This window comes from Leiobunum rupestre, chromosome 11, assembly GCF_980474605.1.
Source record: "Leiobunum rupestre chromosome 11, qqLeiRupe1.1.hap1, whole genome shotgun sequence".
Taxonomy (NCBI): Eukaryota; Metazoa; Arthropoda; class Arachnida; order Opiliones; family Sclerosomatidae; genus Leiobunum; species Leiobunum rupestre.
The window spans coordinates 33,490,804-33,515,762 of NC_143394.1; the positions used below are offsets into that span (position 1 = coordinate 33,490,804).

General features: G+C 37.8%; 1 protein-coding gene across 2 annotated transcripts; it reads left to right on the forward strand.

Annotated features, from left to right (window-relative positions):
* The first annotated feature begins 11,975 nt into the window (after positions 1-11,975).
* On the forward strand, positions 11,976-24,688 carry LOC149922330 (solute carrier family 22 member 21-like). Of its 2 annotated transcripts, none has more exons than XM_090163657.1 (9): positions 11,976-12,400; positions 12,967-13,460; positions 15,149-15,407; positions 15,470-15,638; positions 16,041-16,164; positions 16,238-16,338; positions 18,147-18,364; positions 21,204-21,385; positions 23,318-24,688. In XM_090163657.1, exons 2-9 carry the CDS (start codon positions 13,041-13,043, stop codon positions 23,687-23,689), a joined length of 1,845 nt encoding a protein of 614 aa, XP_090019783.1. In that variant the 5' UTR covers positions 11,976-12,400; positions 12,967-13,040; the 3' UTR covers positions 23,690-24,688. The 2 variants fall into 2 exon arrangements, with proteins under 2 accessions (XP_090019783.1, XP_090019784.1); XM_090163658.1 differs by having other exon boundaries at positions 23,400-23,474.
* Positions 24,689-24,959: the final 271 nt, after the last annotated feature.

Consider the following 24,959-nt stretch of genomic DNA (forward strand, 5'->3'; position numbering starts at 1 on the left):
CTGAAGAGGGAAATGATTAACTTAACAAGAGTGCTATAAAGACGTAACGAACGGTATATCAATCACCCTTAAAGGGGAACGGCCAAGCTTTTCCAAATATGGCCTTATTTCCGTATCAAAAGATTAACAAGACGTTCAATATACTAACACGTACCTTTTTTTTTCTTGAAAAAATAGCTTTTGGCCCAAAAAGTTGAAACGAAAAATAACGCCAGGTGTTTGGGTTTGAATTTTCGCCGCCATTAGGGGCTGCCGCCAGCGCCCCTAACCCCTAAATACCCTATTCAGACGAGGCTAATAAAACTGGGTTCAGTAAACCAAAGTTAAATTTTTATAGCACATTTCAGTATAGCTAAATAAGCTCTGGTTTCAAAAACGGGATCTAAAGTTCAAAACCCGGGTTTATAAGCCTCGTCTGTAAAGAGTATAAGAGCGATTTGCGAACTAACTTTTAAAATCGCGCAATTTAGGCTTAGGTCTCTTCACGGCCAACTTCGATTGCGCGCTGTTCGCGCTATAGCGGCCATATAATTCGCGTAAGTTCCAATGTAATCGAGTGAGCAGAAAAACTCCCGCTAGGGCGTTCAAATCATACACAAATTATATCTTTTTTTATATTGGATAAAGGGGGGAAATTCGAACCTTTCGAATCAAAACTGTGTTTTCGTCGTTTTTACCCAAATTTCAATCACAAAAATTTTATTATTACTAAAGTAACATATTTAACATATTCTACCGAAATATTAACGCCAAAATATACCGAATATTTTAAATACCGTGAGAAAAACGCGTTAATAAGCTAAGTGGATTTTTTTTGGGCGGTGTTCTTGGCGCTATTTTTAAAGCATGTATATGGGAGACGCGTTTTTTATTTACCAAACATTAATATAAATTATGTAAAATCTTAAAGTTTTTTGGTCCACAGTTAGGTAAGATTAATTGCTGAATAATTGAAAAACTTTAAAAATGTGTTTTAATGGTTTTTTTTTGCATACTAATTAGAGAAAATTCCATCTTGTTGTGTGCCAAAATGCACATCCAACACGCGAGACAGCAAACATTTAGCATTTCATTATATTCCCACGGATGAAAATCTTCGCAAATTGTGGCTTAACAACATTAGAAGAAAAGACTTCTCAGTAAATGATAAAAGTGCATCAGATGTTGTATGCAGCTTGCATTTCTTGCCTTCTGACTACTGTGAAGGTTTGTGAATATTGCTTTATCCTACCTCTCTCCGTGAACCTTTATACCTGAACCATTTTATTATAACATATTTATTTTAGGTCTCAAAGTACGTAGACTGAAAAAAGGGAGTATTCCAAGTATTTTCCCGGTATATCCTTCTTATCTCCAGCCTAAGATTCCAAAAAAGAGAAAACCGTTACATCGCGGTGCAAATCCAATACCAAAGAAACAAGTAAAACCTTCTTTAGCCTCCTCAGAGCCAAGTTCTTCTGACATTCCCCAAAATTTAAAAGACCCAAATTTAGATGCTGAGGAAGTTTCACAACTTCAGAAACAAGACTATGTAGTAAAACCTTCTTTAGCCTCCTCAGAGCCAAGTTATTCTGACATTCCACAAAATTTAAAAGACCGAAATTTAGATGCTGAGGAAGTTTCACAACTACAGAAACTCAAAATTACAATCCATAATCTGCAAACAAAAATATGGCGTCAAAATAAAAGGTTGCAAGACCAACAAGATCAGATTGACACCTTAAGAGAGAAAATTATAATATTTCAAAATAAGCCATACCAGAAACTATCAGACATAATAGAAGATGCTGAGCAGTCTGGGGAAGACGAAGCGGTAGTTTTATTAGATCTAAATAAAAATTACAAAGCTAAGCGTCCTTCATGGAATACAACTACTGTGAGACTATGTGCTGTCTGGAATATTGGGTCTCCGAAAGGTTATAAAACACCTAGAAAACTGGGATTTATGAAACTACCTTCTAAGTCAACTTTACAAAGATATGTTGGTAAAATTGATGGTCAAACTGGTTTTACTAAAGCGATAAAAGAGAGGCTAGTATCTGAAGCAAGCAAGTTAGACCTACACGAGCTCTTTGTATCGCTAATTATAGATGAAATGGCAATAAAGTCTCAAATTATCTATGATAAAAAATTGGATCAAATATTCGGATTAAAAGACACTAAAAAACACATAGAAGACAAATTTGCTTTTGAAAACTCTGATGAATTTCAAACTGAGCAGCAAAAAGAACCTGTTGTCGCAAATCAGCTCTTGCTTTTTTTAATAAATGGTTTAGCAACATCTTTCTCTATTCCAGCAGCATTTTTCTTTTCGAAGCAACTAACCGGGCATGACCTGTATTTGTGAACTCTTTCTGTGATTAGAGAAGTAGAAAATTGTGGCTTTTATATTATTAGAATTGTCACAGACAATCACAAGTCAAATGTAGCTATGATGAGAAAGCTCGGAGGATCAAGAGATCTAAAACCAGAAATTCATCACCCATTGGACAATCAACGCACATAATTCCTTAGCTTTGATCCCAGCCACATTATTAAGAACTGCAGAAACAAATTAATGGACACAAAATCAGAAGAAGGATCAAAAGAAATTTCAGGGAAATATGTCAACCAACTTTATGAAATGCAGAACCATGAGAACATCAAAGCCGTGAGGAATTTGACCAGGAAATGTGTAGAGCCAACAAATTTCGAGAAAATGAATGTCAAAAGAGCTATTGTAATTTTTTCACCAGAAGTCATTGCAGCTCTAAAATACTTAGAAAAATACAGTTTTAGTCACCCTAAAGCAGCACATTTCAAAACCGCAGGACCTACCATCGAGTACATGGAAATAATTCAAAAATGGTTTGATATCCACAACGTTTGTAATAGGCATCACGGCATTGAATCTAGGAACCCCAACAAAAATCATTTTTTCTCCCTCAATGATGAAAGACTTTCATGGCTTCAGACAACCTTTTTGGAATATTTAAATCAAGTTATATGTGTTCACCAGCAACAAATATTAACTAATGAAACTTACCAAGCAATTAAATTGACAACCGAGTCTACAGTAGCCTGCACAAAATATTTACTGAAACATGGATTTGAATTTGTGTTGACTCGGAAACTAACAAGTGACCCTGTAGAGATGTTTTTTAGTATTTTGAGACAAATGTCAGGAGCCAACGACATGCTAGATGCTAGGGCAGTCGTTTTCTCCATAGAAAACATTCTTAAAAAGGGAACCATTATGTCATCAGTGATTTCTTCAAATGTAGCAGCTGATAGTTTTTGTGCAATTGAAGCCTACAGAGATAACTGCGTGGATTCGAGGATTGACCAAAGACCACTTGAAAATTCTAATAGGCAGATTTCTGAAGATTGCCTAAAAATTTTAGACACCCTTTTAGTGTACCCCGAAAACCAACGCTCTACCTTGAAATTAGCTAGTTTAGCTTACATAGCTGGATACATTTTGAAAGAACTGGAGAAGAAGGATTTATGTAGCTCTTGCATAGGTAACATTTCACAACCATGTGGTAGCTCTCCTCTTCTTAACTTAATCAAGGATGTAGACAGAGGAAACCTTCGATATCCCAGTCATCAATTTGTGTTGGTCATATCGACAATTGTTACTTTTGTAGAACATGCGTTTCCATTCATAAAACATTCTCAAGGTATGTACTCTGAAATCGAGTCGCATGTATTACCCAAACTAGAGATATGCAATATATTAACTTCCCTTCACGAAAACCATGCCAAAACCATTGCCAAAATAATCTGTAAAAAATTAATTCCACCCATATTAGATAACATCACACGTACAGTTTCAGCACGATTTGAAAAAGTTAAGGAAGTTAAATACAAACCTCTTTCAAGAAAAATTCATAAATTGAATTAATTATTTATTTTATATTTATAATTCAGTATCCATTATTTATTTCGAGAAACATGTGGCTTAAGATGGTTTATGTTACCATGATGTTACTGTGCAATAAACTACACATGACTATTTGTTTTACTTTTTAAAATTATAAATATAATAAAAAAAATTACAGGAATATAAAAACTATTTCAACGACATTTAAAAATTAACATTTACTTTGTTTTAATAAAATATAATTAAAAACGTGTTTTTAAATCTTGTTTTGGTGGTTTCGACACCAGTTTTTATATAGACGCCAATGTAAAAAATGTGTATGAGTGCAGCAAAAAATTTCCCTAGCGGGAAAATCCTTGCTCACTTAAAATGCGCGAATGATATGGCCGCTATAGCGCGAACAGCGCGTGATCGATCGAAGTTGGCCGTGGTCTCTTATAACTGGAACGCGCCGCACGTGCAAAACAATTTTTTTGCGTCTTCAGCAGCGCGCGCTTTTACGTTGTTTTTCTGTCTCACCGACTTCTCCCCAGGTGTCGCGGCGGACGCGCGCTTTTTCGATTTCCCGAAATTTCTTTATTTTATTAAAAATTAACCACTCAATATTTTTTGATGCGGTTTTCGCCATAAATTTTAGTTTTTAATGGGCTATAGGGCTATCTAACTGGTTAGAGCTTGACCGTTCCCATTTAACGTAATTAATGCACTCAAAGAAAAAAATTACAACGCGATCTCAATCAATCTGTCAATTAGAAACAATTTTCAATCTTCTTGACTATTAACAAAAGTAGGTAGGGTTATATTACACGCATATCACGTGGAAAAGTATAACGCTATCTTACGCCGCCTGTCTATTAGGAACTATATTTCAATTAACTTAATAACGAGAATAGTATTTTTTTACCGGAAGGATCGCTTGATCAACATAACAATCGCTATTAGCGCGCTAAGCCGAAATGTAACTTTACCAAAAAGAAGAATCCATTACAATGGTATCTCAATGCTATTGTCCCCAGAAACAACATTTCAATAACCCTGACCATTATCAAAGGAAGAGCTTAACAAACTATTTTTATCACATAGAAAAATCAATTAAAATAATACCAAGAACGAAAATGAACGACAAAAAACTTCTCTTGCTATACACTCTTTTTAGAAACGTTTACTAAGGGCCGCCATTATCGTACAGACAACTAACGAGCCAGCCCTCTACCGCAGAAATTTCATCCCCCCAAAACCGGTTTTTTCATCACCCTCCCCGTAGACTGTAAGGTAATGGCGGTCGATTGGGAAGGCGCGTTTAAAGGCTGTCGCACACTTTGTAGTTTCCCGTACCGGCAACAGTTGCTGGAACGAACCAAAACCGGCGCTGCTATCGGCGATGTATATCGCACAATATGCGAGTAAAATATGAGGCTGATACCGGCGATCACACGCTCGGACGAAATCCGTCACCCGTACCGAGTTCAACTAGCCTCAACTTTTTGTCGCTCCTCTCGGAGAACCGCTCTGACGTCACGGCATACCTTATCTCTTCAACCAATTGGGAGCAAGAAAATATTAGACCACTTTTGAAACACCGGCCTCTTGGGATATTTCTTTCTTTCGAAAGGGTTTATTTCTTATCCTTATTCGGTCAGTAAAAACATATTATGTCCATTTTATTAGAAAACGGTAGGGATGTGACCGATCCGACGTAATATTCGTAGATCCATACCAAATAATTTAGTATTTTTTCCTACCTTAGTAAATTCTAACTACGCAGCTTTATCAAATAAGAATGTTTCACTAAATTATATAACAGTTATATAAGTCTAGAAAATCAAATTAAAACGTAATATATACAATACGAAAAGAGAAAAATAATATTGTAGTACTAGAAACCAAAAACAAATGGATGCGCGCGCACTCCCGGTCTCGTGTATTTTGTAGCAGTGCTTCCTCATAGTGTGCGACTGCATGAAAAAAATTCACCGGTATCGGGAGCAAAATTCCCCGACGCTGATAACGAAAACATTTCCCCCCCCAAAAGAAGTTTTGATGCCAGTACCAATTTAAAGATTTTATTCTGTCTTTATTCTTTGTTCCTTCGAGGAAATACCGAAAAAGTGTGCATTTTAAGTTCAGAAATAAAATATTATATAATTTTAATCCAAATTGGAATTAGTTTTTTAAATGTACGTAGATTTCAAAGCGCAAATTGAAAAAAAAAAACACAGAAATTGGTAAAGGACTTTTGAGCCCCGATCGTAAAATTTCTTAAAGGGAATATAACTTTAGGTATTTGGTGTGGAACAGTGGCGTAAATATGAACTCCGCCCCCCCCCCCCGCGAAAAATAACTCGGGGCCCTTTTAAAAAGCACCGATTTTAATCATAAACGTTTGGGGGCCCCCCGCGCCGCGGGGTCTGCGGGGGCGCTATTTACGCCAATGGTGTGGAAAACCAACGTTTGCAGCTCTGGCCGCTCTTGTCTTTGGCTTTATTAGTGTTTGGCGCCACTGTACAGGAAAATTTGAAGGGGTCCTCCATAAAGATTGCTTATATTACCTTTAAGCGAGGGTATGATATTTCTTATCGATTGAGCGATCGTTGACCCTTCTAGACCTAACTGTTGGAGAGTTCTGTAGAAATTGGCGGCGTCATCGGCTACACTGTACGTGAAACTAATACATACAAATCCCCTTATAACAAATTTTAGCCTAGGGCCTCAAAGGAACAAAATGCGCAACTGATTGCGTTAGACTGTTTCCATAATTAGAACCTTCATTCCTAACTTTAGTCACTTTCCACTCACAGTATATAACGGTATAACATGTGAAATGAAATGGTTATGCTCTGGGCATAATTTTTAACGATCCCTACCAAGAGGCTAATTCTGTACACCGACTACAGCCTTTGGTAGTGCTAAATCTGTAATTGATTACGTAATCACTTTAGTACAGTCAAAGCTACGGGCTTGTAGTGGTCAGCCCCGCGATCCCTACAGTAACATGGATGCATTAGCCGCAGCGAATGAGATCTGTGAAAAATTAAGAGCCGAATCGCCACCTGCTATTCTTAGTATCACAAAGATTAACATCGTTATTGTTTCAGTTCGGGGAGCAAGCTGTGACAGCCGAGTTTATGAGAGAGAACGATATTTCAAAAGGAGCAACATTACTTATGCCTAGGGCTGTGTGAGTAGTGGTTTTAGTAATATTTAAGTCGATTAATATTGAAGTCGAGTCGAGTAATCGAGTGTTTGATTAAGGGGAACTTTCTCTTATTCGACTCGAGTAACAAAAAAAACTGGAGTAATATTTTTGACGAGTCGGGTTATCGAATACTTGTAATTGATTAGGAGCTGGTTTTATTCAAGTAATTATGAAATTAAATTTAAAGGGAGTATAAAGAAACTTTTATGGCTGAAAAATGTTCATTTAATTTAAATGAACCACAGACTTTCCACAACTTTGTAGGTACCGTTTATTGCCCCCCAATTAATTGTAAAAACCCCTCTTTGAACTTTCAAGCAATGAGGATAGAAAAAAAATACTTAACGAAATTAGAGAGCAACTTATTCGAATAATCGGGTACCCGAATATGCAACTTTTAGGTATTCTGGAATCGACTAGTATTCTCCAATTACTTATTCGAGGACGAGTTCGAGTACTCGACCTCAAAAAAGGCCGAGTACTCGATTATGTTCGAGTACTCGCACAGTCCTAGGTATTACGCTTCCATAAATTCCGCTCTCCCCCCCCCCCTACGCGCATGCACGCGAGTCACTGAATAAAATAGTCACGTGTTTATGTTAGTTTTATTGGCTAACTTTTCAACGATTTTATTGTGTTTTTGCCCTTTAAATTTTGTCGCGTGTTTTTGTCTCGCTGTTGTGTACGTTATTATAAAGGCCAGTGCAGGGGGACTTTTTCAAGTAATTTCTGGAATTTTAGTTCGACAATTCTGGGGTGCGTCAAGTTGATAATATTTCTTGCAAGAAATGCAAGATTTCTTGTGATTTCGAACTTGATGGTTTTTAAAACCGGAAATAAGAGCGATTGACGTCAGAGATCTTACAAGATTAGTAAGATCGCTTTAGAGGTAGTTTTAAATAAGAATTCAAGCTGGCGTCGAATGGCGGTGAATTATTTACCATAGTCCTTAAAGACGATGATACGGGAATAATTTATAAATTGAAAGTTCTTGCCGAAGAATTTAAGCGAATTTTGAATGGTAAATATATCTCAATTGTTCATCGAGGCTTTTATATTATTAAAGCAACATTTCGGCGTACTATTTATGAAATAGCATTTGATGACAAGGCTTAATGAATTAGTTTCTACGTCCATACTCTGACACCGCCGCCATTTTGTTCGGAACTTCGCGATATTTTCAACTTGACGCAAAACTCGCCAAATCTTATAATAAGAATTTGTCTTGCTAGACCGTTTCTTATAATAAGGAAAATATCTTCTCCACTTGACGTACCCCTAGTCACTAAGTTTTCTCATAATTAGACTCCGTTGCCTTGGCAACGTCAAGGTTTGAAATTTCAAGAGTCAAGACCCTGAAAAAATATGGCGATGCAAAGGGCGAACTGTGGCATTATAACAAATTTGGGATTTAGTTTACAAAGATGAGGACACGTAAATCTCATTAGTTTAATTAGTTTTAAAGGGAATATAACCTGCAAAGCAATATTTATGGAAGACCCCTTCAATTTTTCGAATTACCCTGTACAGTAGCGCCAAACATTTTTAAAGCAAGTGCGGGAAGAGCGGTAAACGTTGGTGTTCGACACCAATTGCGCAAGGTTATATTCCCTTTACTAATAATTGTAGTTTTGTCACAATGGAAAAGGTTGGGCCTAACGTTTTGAAAGCCCCTTATTAAGTCCAGACCAGAGAGCCATCTTTCGTGAATCATAAGCAAATAAACAAGTGGTCGGAGGCGTGCACTGACCTTTAATAACGTAGGTAACGGCCTCGCTTACTGATATTACTCACAGTCGCGCATTTTTATTTTTTTTTCGAATAATTTGGTTAATGGTAAAGAAAGCGATCATCCATAATGCATTTCGCGAAACGCGTGTGGCTTGATTTGTGACTAAATGTAACCTAGCTTTATATTCAGTAAATGCAATTTTGTAAACCGTAAATGCACATTTTTTAAAGCTTACAAATTGTCTGAATGGAAAAATAATAATGTTATTGATTAATAAAAGGAAATTAGCCCTAAACTATTGCTTTTTAATTCTAACAGGGGATACTTAGAACTTTAATGGTAAATACTTATTCCAAATACATTTAATAAAATAAAGATTTGAGAGGCTGATGGAAAATTGCGAGTAGCAGCTGGTGAATCCAAATGTTTAATTTCGCGGGTAAATCATTGATATATAAAATAGTATATAGATCCAGAATTCTTCGACGGACTGATACGGAAGTGACAACTAGCACACAACGCTTATTTTCTGGATGCGTGACGTTATAGCGCCATCTTTCCACCAAAAGAAAAAAAATGACACTTGACTTCCATTCCACGTTACTCAAGAGCCCATGACAAAATAAGCATGTGATAAGGTACACGATGGGTCAAGGTATTTTTTAATTAGGTTAGTGATTTGTAACAAAGAACTGTTTGTCTTACGGGTCAAAGTGGGGGCTTTCCGGAAATACGAACCACGTGTCGTCACTTCCGGTGACCTTGAAAATTGATATTGTCCTTGCACGTAAAGCTTAGTTTCCACTAGCACGGGTCATAATGAATTTTTCTTTACGCGCGTCAAAACACTTGCACGTCCGAAAATGGAAACCATGGCTTACGTGTCCGGCTATGATAGAGTCGTAGAATATATTGAAAATTTATTTCAAAAACACAAGTGAAACGTTTTTTTCTAATTTCGCGTCGTGTCGCTCGCTTCGAGTCTCATACTGACGCGGCATTAAACTACTACTATAATTATTATTACTGCTACTACTACAATTCGGTCATGGCAATAGTGCCATTCGATATATCGACGTGGAACTAAAAAGTGCTAAAGTCGGCTAGTGACCTTTATTGCAATAGAAATTGGTCTTGCCCAACTTTTTAAAATGTTGATCTTAATAATAATAATAATAATCAGCTAGGCTAATACCCAAGGCACCACCCTAGGCCTAAGTCATCGAGCGACTTTTGAAGCCTTTAATTCAGGTGGCCGGGTTACAATGCGTAGGAGGGTGGTGGCAAGCCCTGCAAGCCACGCGAGCCAACAGCTCCCTACACTAACTATTACCGTCACAAGACCCAGCTTTATTAGCGTATTCTCGCACGAGCGATTTGCACGCGCGCTAGAAAAAGGTACTATCCTCGTGACTGTAGCGCGCGCTCAAAGCTTTGTAAAAGCATAAGTGGTATTACTAATACCACTTATGGTAAAAGTAAGTGACTGTGACGTAAGAGCAACATTAAAACTCTATAAAAATAACTATTAATTGTTCCGAGTTACAATGCGTAGGACGGTGCTGACAAGCTTTTCATGTCAGCCGATATAAAAGCTCCCTACACTTACGGTTAATGTTTTTCACTCAACAAAGGTACAGCTCAAAGGCACCATTGACGCTCTAAAATAAATACCTCACAAGCAAATTCACAAATTAGTTGTTCATATCCGATATTCAAATTAATTGGTAACCCTATGCTGTTAACACTTTTCCACCAAAAGATTTTTTGTTCACGCAAGAGCTAACAGTTTGCTTCCTCCAATGGGATTTTTCGTATTTTTTAGGTTTAGCCTGTCAAAATTATTTATGTCTGATATTTCGATAATAACAATCAAACGGATCAAATGTTAAAATAGCTTAATTTCATTGGTTGAATTTCCAATAGTTGTTTATCTCAAACAAATTGTACACTCAAAAATCGGTCACGTTACTCACGTACGTGAAACAAAGTTGCGTGTTGAGCCACCAAAAAGTGTACGAATTAACGTATGTTGATCACACTGGTTATTTCGCTGCCAGCTAGTTGGACAATTTTGGTGGCGAAACTAATTGGCTTTTAAAAGTTTTAGAGTTTGAATGCCCTTAATTTAAATACACATATTAGAAAATGAAGATAACCTGGCCTTATGGATAAAATAAATATGTGTCCTCATAAAATTATCCAGATAATTTAATTAAATTGAACCTTAGATGTACAAACAAAAAATCTACCAGCGTAATTGTAACAATTGGCCTTTTCTTGTTTTGATGTTGCTGCTGCGTCACGGGTGACGTATCGAGGACTTTTACTACGAAAAGCCCTGGACACAAGAGTAAATTCGACCATGATTCGACGGGGCACCCTGTTTTTAAGAATAAACTGAACTGAACTTCTACGTATTTCGTGACGTACGAGCTACATAAAAACAAGTTCAGCAAGCGTAGCTTATTTTATAGAAAGGCATTGTATTTAGAAAGCCAGTCTCAGTGTCTCTGCGATAAATCGAAAAACTCAACCCGTATTAAAGATCTGATAAATTATGAAACGAATTAATTAATTGCGATATAAGTCAATCTTCAAACCTAATATTGATTTAACAAACATTACTGATCCAAAAAAAGATGAAATTTCTATCAGATTATATAACCAAAAACAAAAACACGAATTAAAATGTTTTTTTATTAAACGTAAAGGAATTATTAGAGATATTAACCTAGTAGAAATATTTTTTTTTTAAATTTGCAAATCATCGAGTTCATTGCCATGATACGCATTTTCAATAACATATTTTTATTCTCACTTATGTTAATCATTTAATGTGTTTTAACGATTAGGGTTAGTCACCTTCTATACCGGGTGTAGTTCCAATTCTATGTCACTATCGGTACGTATAATTAAGGGCTTCTAAAGAGGTTTTGTAATCGCATATTCGCATGCATCCTCGCTCCCAAAATAACGCGGCTTTACCCAGAAATGGAAGATGCGACGGATTAACTTCGCTATAATGGCGAAATTAACAAATAAAAAATATCTCCGTTCCCAGTCTTGCCAAAAATGCTTTCGCAAACGATGATTTCGTTATTAAATCTTGGGTAATCGAGGTGGATACAATGTCTGGCCTCTCCACTTTCAGAGAAAAGAGTCAAGCGGTGCCAAGATGATCCTGAAGGATGCGAAGACGGGGAGAGGAAGAAGACCCTCATCCTCTCGCGTCCCCGCGCTCCCATTCTCTTCCGGCTGTTCGGGAGGCGAAATCTCTCGCAACGTCGCGTCAATAATAAGTATCGATCAAAAGCGTTCCCTCGCTGTTGCGCCGAGTTTCGGTAGAAGTCAGGAGAGGAGATGACGGCCTATCAAAACGCGTCCTCAAACGACTACGTCACGTCTACCGCGCTTGCGTCATGTGGTAGAACTAACGGTTTGCTCTCAATGCGCGCTCCGCATCAACACGAAGTCACGAACGTTAATCTGACTTTCGGCTGCCGGGGAAAACGCGTCCAGGTAAAAGCGAGCGCTCCCACTCTCTAGCATGGGTGCAAATTATCGAGAAATGATACGACGCTAGAAATTATCCTCCGTCTCAAAGGTAATTGTTTCAATTTTTAGAACACCGTTAATTTATCGCCTTGTATAACTGGGATATACGTTTATCGGTCGCCTCGTGAATCTGGCAAAAGTTTAGGTCCCTCGCGATATTCGTAAATCGTAACGTGTTTTCGCCCTGACGTCGAGACCTAGAAACATGCGGCAAATTCGAATTTCGAGCTACCATCACCGGCGTAGTTACTAGGCTTAAACGTATTATTCATTTTTCTCTTTAAAAAGGTCTCGAAATCATTTAACCTTGGCTGGAAAAAGATACGGAATCATAAATTATATTAAAAAAAAAACGCGTTTTCTTCTTTTGGGTCTAACTAGCTATTTCGACGGTTTCCGTTTTCACAAAAGCGATAGAAGACAATGAAACCTCCTTGTCTCAGCCTTAATTAAAATTAACGTCTTTTATATAAGCTAGACTAACTTTTGCCAGTTAATGAGGCTTAACTGAAGTGTGATATTTCGATTCTCGAAGGCACGTGTGTTGCAGCGCGTAGTTTGAAGGATAAATATTTTCATTTATTATAGGAATCCTAACGATAACGGTTTCTTCAGTTTTAGATTTACACCAAGGAAGACTCAGCTTTGGCAGCCGTCCAAGCTAATTTTCCGACCTAGACCCGCTTTTGATGCCTCAAAACGTTAATTTGGACGCGATATTAGAGTTAGCTGGGCCTTTTGGTCCCTTCCAATGGCTTCTTTGCGCTTTTCTCTGGTGTTTGGCGGCGCCTTTACTCGCCGCTGTCATCTACGGACACATGCTTTTACTGGTCATCCCCGAGCACTGGTGTTCGACCGAGGACCCGTCTGGAATTAACCGTACCGCGTCTCAAAGAAAATTGGAAGACATCCCTTTGGAAAGCGTCCTTTCTACGTCCAGCTCCAACGCAATCTACAGCAGCTGCACGATGTTCGTCCATTCGTCGACCCATGAACTCGAAGGAGATGTTGGTTCGTTTAGGAACCTAACGTCAATCGCGGGAATTAGCAGCTGTCGGAACGGATGGGATTACGACTATTCTAACACCTATAGTACTATTGTTTCCGAGGTAGGACATTTTACTTTCTACTCTGATTTTTTACTGTAATAAAAGGATATTTTTATGGAAAGGTCAAAGCGCCGTTCGTCATAAGCTAATCGAACAAGTATGATTTCTATGGTCCATTACGATGTTCCGTCTGTAGAATCTTAAAATTTTAATATAATGTATATACAGGGTGTCTGAAAATATTCGGCATGGACATTTTTCTCAAAATCCACTCATATTAAAAATCTTAAATTTTCAGGATATGTTCCTTAGTGATGGTTCTCTTTAATCTGTGAATTTCAGAAGAATCGGAAAATATTTCTCGGATTTGGAAAAATTATTTTTTCACCGGCAGGTGGTAGACAAAAATGTTCAATGACAAAGTTGAAGAGAATACTCCGAAACCTATGAATACATTTTGTTCTGTGAATTTAGGGGTGTTTGGACCTAGATAACGGGGTCCGAAAAATAACAAGTTGGTACTACCCAAATTATGCTTTTTAAAAGTTACAAAAACGGTCCGATGATTCCCCCTTCTATTCTGCTGCTATGCAAGTCTCGCAACGATAAACGAGATTTTGGAAAGTTCTTCTGACCATATCAGGTGTGACCTAGGAAATTCCATTTTCACTACTTGCCATTCTTATGCTCGACCTTGGTAATCCTATTAAATAAGCGAGAACATTAATTTCCACGTCGATTTTGTTAGGACCTTCTCCTTGACCTCTTCCATACAAATTGAAGTCTCGAACCAGTAGCGTAGCTGAAAACTCAGAAGCTTCCCCCGCAAAAAGCTCAATGGGCCCAGCTCCTCACTCCGCGGGCCCTGCGGACCATCATCTTCACCACTTTCACAAACAGCACGACGAACAGTATGCTTATTTGGAGTGTTATTGGGATAGGGCTTTCAAAATAAACGTCTAATAAAGCAGCGTTTCGATCACCTTCACCAAAACACCACTCGACAATTAACGCGTGCTGTTCATGATTATAACGAGGCTTACTTGTTGCGTTCTGATTGAATTGCATAGCAGCAGAAGGGGGAATAATCGGACCATTTTTGTAAATTAATAAATTTTAACATAAATTTGATAACCTTTCTTATTATTTTTGATGTGTTAAAAACTAACAAGTAAGTACTTTTAAACAAAAAGCAGAATTTGGGTAGTACCAACTTGTTATTTTTCGGACCCCATTATCTAGGTCCAAACACCCCTAAATTCACAGAACAAAATGTATTCTTAGGTTTCAGAGTATTCTCTTCAACTTTGTCATTGAACATTTTTGTCTACCACCTGCCGGTGAAAAATACTTTTTCCAAATCCGAGAAATATTATCCGATTCTTGTGAAATTCGCAGATTAAAGAGGTCCATTACTAAGGAACATATCCTGAAAATTTCAGATTTTTAGTATGAGTGATGTTCGAGAAAAATGTCCATGCCGAATTCTTCAGACACCCTGTATATTTTTAAATATTAGGATATTATTACACAAATTATGACCATAAAATAATTAGATTTCTACTATAAAATAATTGGTTTTAGATACTTTCTTAAATAATGTAGTTTGGGGTCCCAATATAGATGGCACTAAATTGCATAGTGAATCCGGGCCGGAAACTGACGAAGGAGGTGTAAAAAAAACTAAGAGTGCGCCGACCTCTCATTAAAAAGATCGTGCAATAATCTTAACGTTTTTACGACTGCAGTTGGACTGGGTATGCGACGATTCCTGGAAAGCCTATACAGCGCATACAGCATTTTGGGCGGGTGGCGCGGCTGGTGTCCTGTTTTTTGGGGCGATAGCTGATCTTTACGGACGTCGTCCCGTGATTGTGGTCACTCATCTCATCTGCGCCATTTTCGGAGTCGCTACCAATTTCTTTTACGGTCAGACAGAGTTCATCATAGGGAGGGTTGTTATGGGATTCGCCACTTTGCCAATGAGTATGATCACGTATGTACTCAGTAAGTCGTGATTCTCCAAAGTACGTATTACACGGATTTAATATCTAACCTTACTTTGGCAGTGTTAGAATACGTTAGTTCGTCGTGGAGATTGACAGTATCCACCGTGTACTTGTTTTCGTACTCCCTGTTTGGTTGCGTGCTACCGTGGATCGCGTATTACATCGCTGATTGGCGGAAGTTCAACCTCCTCGTTTCAATTCCTATTTTCTCCGTACCAGTATTGTGCAGGTTGGTTGGTTGCCACGTAAGTAATATAATTATGTTCCACGTGTTGTTCAGATAGTCGAATTAATTACCCATTCCTATGGGTGGAGTAACGTAGCACTGACGTCATACTCAGACAGATAAGCGACTGTAGCGAGCAAAATACGCAACTTATACTCAAGTTATAACGCGTCGGTCTCGCGCCCTTTACAAGAGCTCACTGTGACGACGAGGCAAAGACCACTAAGTAGGCGTAATGATTTAGTCCGATGTCAGCTAAAAATGTGATCATTCGAGGAATGACTCCAGTAAAAATATGAACACGCGAGTAATAGGGAATTGACACACATATATGGAATGTAATTATAAACTTATGGTCGCGATTCTTTTGACCACATCTGACTTTATCTTTTTACACACGCGCAGTTTCATTCCGGAATCTTTGCGTTGGTTGTTCGCCAACAACCAGGAGGAACGAGCTAGGAGTACCTTAGCGGACATTGCCAGGATCAACGGTAGGACGTTGCCTCCCGAATTCCTCGTAGTCCCCGTAGGTGACCCTCGCGTTTGATGGTTGCTAAAATTATCTATCGCCAATGAAAGTTCTTTTTGTGACATTTCAGCTTAATTCTGGTGGAAACAAATGTCACAGACGAGAGAGCGTCATATCCATGGTTCGCTTGCCAAATTTGAGACGAATCTTTTTTATAACTATCATTACTTGGTAAGATTCTTTGGGTATCTTTGTGATAAGGACTATGCTGAAGATGGCGCTAGAAAACACTGGGAGCTTTTCCGCCTTAATTTACTAACGGCGCGCGGCGGACGCTCGGTTTGACGCTGTGGCGTATTATCAGAATTAGCATATGTAGCATAATTACTCATAAGTGTGCCTCTGCTTAAAATCTCTGTATTAAAAATTTAAATGAGACCTTGTTTCACAGCCACCAAAGAAAATACGGACTAACGTCATGCATTTTTACGAATCTTGGCGTAAAACTGGTTTTAACTTCCTTCCCTCCCCGCCAGAACTACTTTTGATGACGATAAAACCGTCATCGACTGGGAAGTGACGTCAATTACGTCATATCCTTGCAACAAGGTCTCATTAAGAAAAAGTTCTTTCTGGCACACTTATGAGTAATTATGTTACATATGGAATTAGATTAGAGGAAGTTATCATAGAACCATATAGCCCATTGTGGGCACATTTGACTTACCAGAGAGAGAGAGAGGGGGGGAGAAGACTAGGTGGGATGACAATTTTGGCCCCCGAGTAAGACCGAGATCGGTACCTGGTGGAAATTTATAGAAACACGGGAAAATGGCAGCCGATATAACCGCTGAAAAGTCTTTGCGATCTATTATGGATATATTAACAGCTTAGGAAGTGAGACAGATGCATCTAGGAATATGAATTTCCATCCTCCTAGAATGCATCAACTCAATATAGTTATTATTTAATTAGCAAATCTAAAACGAAAAATAAGTCTGTAGCGTGTAATTTCGATCAAAAATTGGCGAATAGTAAACAAAACGGCAAATAATACTAAGCCTTCGCCAAGTTTTAAATCGGTTTCTTAAGTCGGAAATTACAGAGAAAAACGATTCAAAAGCTAACAAATTTACCAATGTTGACATCAAAATGAAGAGTTAATACACATATACATAATCAGTGGTAGTTGGGGCATTAGTTTGTGATATTTCAAAGATTATCAATCTTAATTATCACGTAGAATTAAATTATGAAGTAAGTAAATTTGTATTTAGGAATTTTGGCATTAAAGATAAATGAAAAATGTATAGAATATTGAATCATATGTTTTAAATAACGCGGTTCTTGACTCAACAAATAAACTTACACCTTGTTTTAAATATATTAGTAACTTAGGTAAATAGGTGTCATCTCAGTCGAGTCAGTCCCACGCTTCCATGTCTAACAACCCTTAATATCTAAGCCTTGTAAAACGTACGATATAGCAGACGATATTTTAATTTCGTTAGCTCACGTTAGATGGCGGTATCGTTACCCAGCGTCCATCGAGAATCTTCTCTCCTTTTGAGGGGGGTGGAATTTTCAACGAGAAAGAAGCTTACCCCCCACGCTTTTGTAAGGCATTTGCGCTTCCAGAATTTAGTACAGAGTCTGTAGTAACTTTTCCTATCTAATTCTGGTATTATCCAATAGGCGCGCCTAAGGCCTCGGTGTCTAGGAGGTCGTCAAAAATTACATACATTAAAAAAATGTAAACACCACTTTTACTTAAAAGCGCATTATGATAAATCGAGGGTCCGACGTTCTTGCAAATCCCGTACACTCTAAAAATAAATGTTTAGAGAAATTTTGAAATCTGAGCGAAAATTTGTCCCAAAATCTCAAAAACCGGTTAAAAATCAGAAATCAAGACGAAAATCGTGCTCTGAAATCTTAATGGGAACGGGCCACCGTTATTATGTAGAAGCAGAGCGGGAAAGCCCCCTAGTAACGAGCGCCATCTTCAAAGTAGTCTTCCTCATTTGAAAATTTCGCAGGGTTTTCTTGTCCTCCTGTTATACTGGTGGATACGTTCACGCCGCTACCGTGTCCGATAACCCATTTTTGATGATTTCTGTCAATTCCGCCATGGACATGCTGGCTAACGCCATTGGTGACCGTATGGCCAATAGCTTCGGCCGAAGGTTGACTATGGTTATAAGCTCCGCTCTTTGCGCAGTCACTTTCTTGATAAGCTGCTCCGAAAGCCTCAAAAGTTAGTCGCTTTTTACGATCATATGCAACGTAATTACTCATAATATGTAGAAAATAATCACTCATAAGTATGCCTCTGTATAACATTTTCATAGAGAGCATTTCAATGAGACCTTGTTTCGCACGGAACTTACAATAAGTGGACCCAAAAATTCACAAATTCTTATAATCCTTGCGCAATTGAAAACTGTTATCATGGAAACGAATTATCGTGATCGCGTGGTATGAGTTAAAGGGGAACGGCCAAGCTTTTCCAAATATGGCCTTATTTCTGTATCAAAAGATCAACAAGACGTTCAATATACTAACACGTACCTTTTTTGTCTTGAAAAAATAGCTTGAAACGAAAAATAACGCCAGGTGTTTGGGTTTGAATTTTCGCCGCCATCTTAGGGGCTGCCCCTAACCCCGTATGAGCGATTTGCGAACTATCCTAACTTTTAAAATCGCGCAATTTAGACTGGAACACGCCGCGCGTGCAAAACATATTTTTTGCGTCTTCAGCAGCGCGCGCTTTTACGTGGCTTTTTTGTCTCACCGATTTCTCACCAGGTGTCGCGGGGAACGCGCGCTTTCCGATTTCCCGAAATTTCTATATTTTATTAAAAATTAACCACACAATATTTTTTGATGCGGTTTTCGCTATAAATTTTTGTTTTTAATGGGCTATCTAACTGGTTAACGCTTGACCCTTCTCCTTTAAGCTATAGGCTGCGTTCAAGGTTCGTAAAAGAAGAGCACTATGGGCTGCGTTCAGTAACTCTCAACGAAATATGTGAAAAATGATTTTCGTTGAGACCGTTGCTAACGTGACGTAGGATCTTGAACGCTTTTTACGCTTGTTGTAAATATTATAAAATATCGTCTGTTGCGGCATTTGCAGCTAGCCTTACTCTGTGCTGCGACGTCACGTGACCGTTGAGCAACGGAAAAACCTACTCAGGACTCCCAGAGTTCCTATAATTTCTTATTTTTTCGAAATTTTCTAGTTTTTCTATAGCTATATCTAGAAATTCCTATAATTTAAAAAATAATGTATTAGAAAACAGCCTTAACGTTTGCTCTGGCTTAGGTTCGGTACTCCCGAAAACATCAACGGTTGGCGTCCCAGAGTTCCTATAAATTTCTATAATTTCAATATACTCCTATAATTTCCTATTTTTAGTTAAAATGTTCCTATAAATTCCTATGTTTAGCTAAAATTCCTATATTTTCTATGAAATTTCCTATAATTCCTATAATATTAAAAAAAAATAGCTGGGAGCCCTACCTACTATTACGGCCGATCAGACTTCGTTGCTTAACGGACGGGCAACGTGACGTCAAAACCGGAAGCCAAAAAACCCGTTCAGTAAAAAACCGCTGACCGTTGAGCTCAGCGTTGAGCTTTTGCAGAGTTACTGAACGCAGCTATAGATCATTGTAAAAGCCGGAAACGCGTGAGAAACTGCACGTTTTCAAAATCCTCTTCACTTACTAGTAACTTCCGTTTCCCTTCTATTGAGTTGATGACGTAATTTACGTCATATCCGTTTGAACAAGGTTTCATTAGAGAGAATGCTATTACGGCATACTTATGAACCATTATGTTACATTTGCTCATAAGTATGCCGTAAAGGATTTTCACCTGATCAAGGGGTTTGACGAAATCATTGAGTTGTGAATAGTATACCTAGAGGCATAATTAAAATCTGCTCGCGGCGACCCAGAACGTTTCCTCAAATTTGGAACTGTATCATATGTCGATGGCGCCTTTTATAAGACCTGTAAACTCGAAAAAACCTTACCTGGTGACTCTACAAAATACTATACTCAGTTGCAGGTTAAGGGGGAAGACTATAGTAAAAGCCTCTTTTTCGTTCAAGCTGAACGTTTTAGTTTTAACAATTACACAATCGAATTATATTTTTATTAATAGGCTGAACCTTCCTCTAGTGCTTAAAATAATTTTGATAATTCTAATATTAATAGTTAACGAGATATAAGGCTATAACTAAAGGGTAGTTTGGGCGCTTGCCCAACTTGTTTAGCTCCGGGGGTCCGAATTAAAACGTAATAATTAAATTACTTTGAAATTTAAAATTGTCAAAATTATTTTAAGCACTAAACAAGAAGCTGTTCTACACATCAATATTAATTTTATAAGTTAAAACACAAAAATAAAACAGTTCAGCTTGAAATAGCGCGAAACTAGACAATGGCCACTGTAGTTTTCCCCCCTTAAGAAAGGCAAAATATGTACATGTAGTACATTTGGCGGAAAGATACTAGCACGACTTTCCTTTAAATCGTCGGCGGGAATTTCGAACTTCGCCTATTTTCTGTTGAATTCATGAAGGTTCCTACTCGTGTTATATTAATCCATTTTAGAAATGCCGATTGCGTAAATTTTAAAGTGATCAATAAATATTTAACGTAGATTATTATTTTTAAGCTTCATTATAGCGTATTTTTAGTATTATGATCCTAAACAATCCTCAAATCGTTTGTTTATATACGTCAAGTTGGTAATCTTGGCATTACCCGTTCTATACTTACCCTGGACTCGTCAAACTGATTTTTTTAGGCATGCCTCACTTGTAGTACTAAAAATAAATTAGTGCAACTGTTTTTAAATCTTATCTTTGTTAATTAATTAATTATCATTTTTTTGACGCAATAGACGGTATTTTCCAAAATTATATAACTGTTCACTCATCCCATCAATTATTTAGCTTCACGTAGTCTGATGAAGTTGAATGCACTAAAGTGTCCTATATAAACTTAGGCATACTTACGAGTGATTATACTAACCTTATCAATGATCATGATAGATGACTGATGTGGAATAAATATTGCAGGTAACTACGTCGCTCTAACATTCATTTTAATGATTGGCCGAGTGACGCTAACAACGGCGTACAATGTGAATTATCTTTTCGGCGCCGAAGTCTATCCAACTGTGATTCGCACGCAGGCACTTTCTGTGCGACAGGCTGTTGGGGCCGTTGGTAGTTTTCTCAGCCCTCAGATTGTGTATTTGGTACGTAGTATTTATTTCTGCTAGAACCAAAACAAAGTAGGGGGAAAAGTCTTGGACGGACATCGCATTCTAGCTTCCACCGTGCTTGACATACTTTTAAACTTCAGCATTTTACTCAAAATGGCACTATATTAGTTGCGAAATAACACCATTTTATCTTCAAAAATATGTTCTTGTTGAGGATTGTCTGTAAGAATCTTAGCCCTATAGACGCTAAAAGAAATGATTAAAAACCGTCAAAAGGAAGGATTTTTTTCATGTAATAAAATCCAACCGCGTGAGCTTAGCATTATTTTTCTGCATTTGTCTTAGCCCCAAAGATTATCTATTCGACGTACGTGATTTTGGAGCATTTTTACATTGGACTAACCAATTACTTATTTTTAATGTTGCTTTAACTTTCTTTTTAGTATATTTCAATTATTAGATTACTATTGCAATTATTTAAGGTTTAAACGTATTTTTCTCAAAATGGTAGTTTTTGATTTGCTTTACCTTGGCTCTCAGGTAGCGATTGGTCCCTTAAAGCAAAAGTGGATATAAAACAGAAAGTCTGGGAGGACCCGGTGACCAAGGTTCTTACAAGCGGTACTATATGCTAGGTGGCCCTGTTCCATCAAAAATGAGGATCCCCCTAGCATGCCCCTAGTTTGTGCATACCCTCTTTGGCGGAGCATTACAATTGGCGCTTTACTCGCATGTACCTGCGTAAATCGGCTGATATATTATAGTTCTTCTTCTGTTCCTTATCCACCTGATTATATAGTCTTTGGGCTGGATTTGGTGCGTGACGTGCGTCTGCTATTTGTGAAAACTCACATGTTGGCAAGGCTTAGTTAGAGCTAACTCTTCTGGTGGCATTTATTTGCTTTAGTACCATTCGACCGAAATCCCATTCGACCGAAGGCGGTTTTTGAGGTGTCCCATTCGACCGAATTCCGCCGAAACGTGCGGTTTTTATGTGTCCCATTCGACCGAACGCTTTTATGTGTCCCATTTGACCGAACGCTGCTATATAAATTGGCTTTTGCTATGTTTTCAATTTAGTTACTGAAGTCGTTTGCAATGGAGCGGATAGCTAATAAAGGAGGGTATTTATACATCAATTCACCTAGTCAAGAAAAGTAACTGAACCAAAACTGAAATAGTAAACTTAACCAACTCTAACCTAACCTAACCTAACCTAAACATGGATCTTTGATAGTACATACCTTATAAATAAAATACCAAATCACCCCGCCAATTGGGCTACATTTTAAAATTCTTTCGGTCGAATGGGATTCGGTCGAATGGGATTTCGGTCGAATGGGAATAAACGATTTATTTAATTATTTTGGGAACTTAGTTGGCGAACTTGAACCACGCTTGAACTTAACGGAGGCAAAATTCTTGAAATATGAATAAATTAACCAACGTCTTCGGGAGTTCACGGTTTTACCGCTATGTTAGCTAGCATCGCCAATCTGTAATATTTCCTCTGACCGGGACGTCAGATGACATAGGCCAATCGTAACAGAGTCGTTCCTGATTGGCTCATTCATCGTATAGGGGAAACCGCTCCTCATTTTTGAAGGAAACCACTGAGAAAGCTAACGAACCCTTTTCCTCCCAGACTTTCTGTTTTATATCCACTTTTACTTAAAGAACATATGAAAGACCATAACAATTAAAAGTCGCTCGATGACTTAGGCCTAAGGTGGTGCCTTGGGTATTAGCCTAGCTGATTATTATTATTATTATTATTATTATTATTATTATTACAACAAACCTCTAAGTAGCGCCAAAAATAGGAGACAGTGGCCAATATTGGAATCTGTCAGGGAGACAGATTACCTTTAAAGAACTTGCCGATCGCAGTCCAAGGCTTTCTCCCCCCCCCCCCCCATGTACTTCTGGTAAAACGTAAGTGTGAACGAAATGTCTTTTGGTTAGGCCACGTATTCCCGTCCACTTCCAATGTTGATATTCAGTTGTATGGCGTTAGCTACAAGCGCTTTGTGCCTCCTGTTGCCAGAAACGCTGAATACTTCGCTCCCGGAAACGCTTTCCGACGGAGAAGCCTTGGGTGCAGTCCATTGGCCCTTGCTAGTGCGCTGGTACACGGGGATTTCTTCCAAATTAGCCAGCTCCTCGCGGGAAAGTAAAGATGATCGCCTCAAAACGTCTAGTCTATTAGCGGTCAATGTACTGCCAACTATTCCAGAATACCCAAACGGTAGTACCAGGTCGTCTAATCAAGTTTCGGAAACGACCGAGTCAGCCGCTTGGGTTACCAACAACGATTCTAAACCAAATGCTTGTTAATGACAATCATATAGGCTTATTAGTAAAATTAACTTTGATTAATGAAAAGCCTTTCTACTATTCTAAAAATATACTTTTATTACGGCCTTGTACATGTCGCCTTTTAACGAAATATTCATATTTCCAGAAGCATATAATATCCGTAGTATTCATCCAGGTCCGAAAAATGAAATATATGTACCCGAGCAAGCTCTAAGCTATTTTAAATGGCCGCGAATTTCCCTCCAAACCGCTAAAATTGCACTGTTTAGGGTTAACTTATTTAAAAACCATATTTTCCCTTTAGTCATTATATGATATATTTATCTATTACTTCAAAGCAAATAACGTTAGCATTATAAAATCTCTCAAGAGATATATTTTATCATAAGTATATAGAACATATTTATATTTATAATATATTTATAAATCATATTATCGCTCTGCAATAGGTTTTTGGTAACACCAAATAACTCCCATCGAATACTAAATTGAATATTCGATACGTTGAATGGAATAGAGCTTGAAAAAGTTCTCGAATATTCGTTTTTCCTTATCAAATAGTCGATAATTAGATTAAAAAGGATTAAAGGTAGTTATCATTTTTAAATGCTTTATTGCAAACTGGTCAAGTGACATTGGTCTTTCCATTGATTAGTGAATATCAAGGCCATTCCTATCCTAACTAGCTATCAGTGGGGACCTACACGCGGTAAATATCGTAGAAACATTTCTCTAAGTGACTCAGAAAAATTCAGATGAAGTTTAGCAAAATCAAGGATGCTCCCCCCTGCATCGAATTAGTCCACTTTTGTACTAGTTTAAAGCGAATAACATTAGCAATATTGAAAGAAGAATATTTATTTATTATATACTTCTGATTATATATACTTCTGATATTATGGATATATAAGCAATTTGTGAGTATTTAACGGCTTTGTTTAGCCAATACGAAATCGCCTGCTAAACGGTGATGTTTAAAAAGGGCTTCCGGTGTAAATAAATTCACGCGCTTTAAGACATGTATACCATTTTACAATATGAAAATATGAATAAAATAATAATTTTATACTGAAGTTGAAATTTATTTTATCGTAAGTAACACAATTATCTTAAGTACGACACTTGGAGCATTTATTAAGTTTTTCTAACTACCTCCTTTCTTCAAAAAGATCAATTTGTAGAAGTATTTTCACATTTGTGGGTCAACAAAATTCAAAATCAGTCAATCCAAAATACACGCAAAAAGTAGCTTGGATGTTAATAAACTGCGGGAAAAATGCGTTGACAT

What these genes read in the sequence shown, in the direction of transcription:
- LOC149922330 (XM_090163657.1), top strand. Translation starts at nt 13,041, where the DNA reads ATGCCTCAAAACGTTAATTTGGACGCGATATTAGAGTTAGCTGGGCCT. An exon ending in CCGAATTCCTCGTAGTCCCC is followed by an intron (nt 16,165 to 16,237) that starts GTAGGTGACCCT and finishes GTGACATTTCAG; the next exon opens with CTTAATTCTGGTGGAAACAA. An exon ending in TTTATAACTATCATTACTTG is followed by an intron (nt 16,339 to 18,146) that starts GTAAGATTCTTT and finishes AAAATTTCGCAG; the next exon opens with GGTTTTCTTGTCCTCCTGTT.